Source organism: Hyalella azteca, unplaced genomic scaffold, assembly GCF_000764305.2.
Source record: "Hyalella azteca isolate HAZT.00-mixed unplaced genomic scaffold, Hazt_2.0.2 contig8077, whole genome shotgun sequence".
Classification (NCBI taxonomy): Eukaryota; Metazoa; Arthropoda; class Malacostraca; order Amphipoda; family Hyalellidae; genus Hyalella; species Hyalella azteca.
The window spans coordinates 618,660-622,042 of NW_025938181.1; the positions used below are offsets into that span (position 1 = coordinate 618,660).

Genomic DNA, 3,383 nt, shown 5'->3' on the forward strand with positions numbered 1-3,383 from the left:
ACCCGGTGAACGGACGTACGAAGTCTAGAAATGGGCTGGGAACCTTAATAATGCACCCCGCAAAAGCTTATAACAAGTACGCACGCCATTGGTACTTGAAAATATTAATGCGGTCGTAGTATTTTGTAGAATGATTTCATGGCGCGAACATTGCCTACAATTAAAGCTGGCTGGTAAAACCGATAACAGAGGCCACATGTCGCAACAATAATGCTTATCATGCGCTACCGGCCGCCTAACAGGAAAATGAGACCTCAAATCGACAGTTTAGTTAACTTTTCAATTAGGACTGTTGATGCCGCTACGAGGTTTCAAGGTTCAGTTATGGCACTACGCTCTGTCAAAAGCTAGATTACATGCCGGGTCGTTGGGCTGGACAAAAGCTCTGTCAAAAGCTACGTAAGATGCCGGGTCGTTGGGCTGGACAGAAACTCTGTCAAAAGCTACGTAAGATGCCGCGGGTCGTTGGGCTGGACAGAAACTCTGTCAAAAGCAAGATAAGATGCCGGGTCGTTGGGCTGGACAGAAACTCTGTCAAAAGCAAGATAAGATGCCGGGTCGTTGGGCTGGACAGAAACTCTGTCAAAAGCAAGATAAGATGCCGGGTCGTTGGGCTGGACAGAAACTCTGTCAAAAGCAAGATAAGATGCCGGGTCGTTGGGCTGGACAGAAACTCTGTCAAAAGCTAGATAAGATGCCGGGTCGTTGGGCTGGACGGGCCATCTTTGAGGAGGCAGGCTGTTGTTCTAAGGGACATGGATCATCTCATCGGCCGTAGCTGATCTACAACATCGACGCATTCCTGTGCTCCCAATGTTAAAATTTATTTAAGACCCTTTATCCGGTATCAGTAACTTACTACGGCAGTTCAACTGGTATAGGCAGCACTTAAAGGTGAGATAAAGTTAGTCGCTTTGTCCGAGCTTTATTTCGATAATTTTGTAAATTTTAGCCTCTCACTAAACTGCAATACCTGCCTTGCGCTTTGTTTAATTATCATGTATATACTGCATATGCTTGGCTTGTTCTTCATGAATTTTCCAAGTAAACATTTTGTACTAGCCATAAACTGTTGGCAAGAACCACAACGCGTGTCAAATTATTCCACCCTGATACGCATCCCTTGCCTCTAGCTGTGTGGGTCATCCTGACCTAGTTCTCCCAGCAAGAGTGTCATTCAGTGCTGCGTTAAAAATATGTTCGACATGACCCATTCAATGTTTTGAGTGATGCATTAAGCCAAGATAGAATCACTTAAATTATCATAAACTCACCTTCTCTGTTACGTAGTCGTCGCAGTTCGAGTTTTCGAACGCCAAGTAAAACTTATAATCTTCCAACTTGTCATAGTTTCTGTAAAAACGTTGCTCGCATTTGAGCGGCCCACACCCGCTGTATTCGTCAATCTCGATTTATTTATGCAATTCGGCCACATAAGTGTACCGTCCATTGCTGCCGCCTCAATTAAAGATCGTCAAGGGTTTATTTTTATTATATATATATTAGGTTAGGTTAATATTATTATAATGACACGCCAAGGCTATTATTTTATTAACACTGGTAAACATTGGACATCACCTAATAAACATGAACCAACAACTACTTGTTAATGAATGAGAAATCAATTTAAGAATATCAACCACATAATAGATGATATGCCATTATATTTAAAGAAAGCTCGTCGTGCTATGCAGTGCACAGCAGTGGCCACGGGACGTCTTTTCTGGAATGTTAGTTGCTTAATCATCCCGTGCAGGAGGAGCTATTGGCTCTTCCCCTGAAATGAGATTAAATAACTTATTTAAATTTATTCCATAGCCTAAATAATATGTTCCTTCAACTTAATAAATTTTTCTCTAAGTTGTGTTAGCAAGTCAACGGGATTCGATGGTCCACTCTCAGTCGATTCCTCAATCTCTTCTCCCGGAAATTTTGCCTTTTCATCCCATGTCGAAGAAACGTCGATCAAGCCATCACGCTGATGCGTATGCCCAGGAGTTTCATCGTGTTTCAATGGAGCTGAAGTCGTTTGAAGAAATTCATTCCGAGCAACGTTCCTGTCATCGAAACTGTCACTGCCCGATCTCTTATATCGCTGGCCGGCTGTAGCTTCACTACTTTCATCCACAAACACGATTTCGGGAGTCATGGTCATTGGCTCGACGGTAGACTGGAGACTGTCCGATCTTTTATATCGCTGGCCGGCTGTAGCTTCACTACTGTCATCCACAAACACGATTTCAGGAGTCATGGTCATTGGCTCAGCGGTAGACTGGAGACTGACAGATCTTTTATATAGCTGGCTGGCTGTAGCTTCACTACTGTCATCCACAAACACGATTTCAGGAGTCATGGTCATTGGCTCAGCGGTAGACTGGAGACTGACAGATCTTTTATATCGCTGGCCGGCTGTAGCTTCACTACTGTCATCCACAAACACGATTTCCGGAGTCATGGTTACTGGCTCAGCGGTTGTCTGAAGTCCTCCGCTGCCTTTCGCAAAATCGGTCGGGTAGGTGAGACCCAGGGACGCGCACAGCGCCGCAGCGGTCAGGAACAGAATGGTATTCATCTGAAAAATGACAAAAATATTCATTTTCATGTCAATTACACTCCTAATATATAATGGATACGAAGAGAATAACATTTTTCTTGATTAAAAGAAGGGGACTTAACAGAAGAAAGATGCTTCATAAGCACAAAGAAAAATCCTGGCTGTGGCATAAGCATTGTTGATAAGCCGTCATCTAGCGTGCGATTAAAAGATGAAAAATATTATAGAAAATAAATACTCACTTTGTTGGAGCAGCTGCAGAGATGTTTTTTGTACGGACGCTGGACTGGTTGTGAGGTTTGGGAGGCGATGGCGCTGTTATATATCCCCTTACCCATAATACGCAATACCTGTCACGAGTTAACGACATTTTGGGATCCTGTTTCATGGGCAGCGGTTGTTGTAATCAGGGCGACAGGGAATATTGATGAGGGCTGTAATTATACGTATTTTAGTATTCTTAATCTGTTCAATGTACAGACGGAACACGTTTTTTAAGAGCATCCTTTCCAATTTTTTAATGGCCACAATATAACATTTTTCATAGAGTTAGTAACCAACCATTCATACAGGAATTTTACGGAGAGGTGATGGATATGAATAGATTGATACTAACTTGAATTCAAGAAGGATTTTCTGAAATGTAATGCACAAGCAAACTTTCCTACATCACCGAATGGACTTGGAGCTAATTTCTTTTTACATCTTATTTATTCATGGCGGACATGATGAAAACAACTTATCGTAAAATTTAGAGGAAAATTATTGTGCAGGTGAAATTATAACCATATCATAACATAACATAGTGATGTCGGCGCTGAAGAATAGG

General features: G+C 42.2%; 1 protein-coding gene across 1 annotated transcript; it reads right to left on the reverse strand.

Annotated features, from left to right (window-relative positions):
- Positions 1-1,532: 1,532 nt before the first annotated feature.
- On the reverse strand, positions 1,533-2,828 carry LOC108675734. The gene is made up of 2 exons (XM_018163759.2): positions 2,797-2,828; positions 1,533-2,572 (listed from the first exon to the last, which is right to left on the reverse strand). Exon 2 carries the CDS (start codon positions 2,570-2,572, stop codon positions 1,820-1,822), a length of 753 nt encoding a protein of 250 aa, XP_018019248.1. The 5' UTR covers positions 2,797-2,828; the 3' UTR covers positions 1,533-1,819.
- Between the last annotated feature and the right edge of the window lie 555 nt (positions 2,829-3,383).

What these genes read in the sequence shown, in the direction of transcription:
- LOC108675734 (XM_018163759.2), bottom strand. Translation starts at nt 2,572, where the DNA reads ATGAATACCATTCTGTTCCTGACCGCTGCGGCGCTGTGCGCGTCCCTG.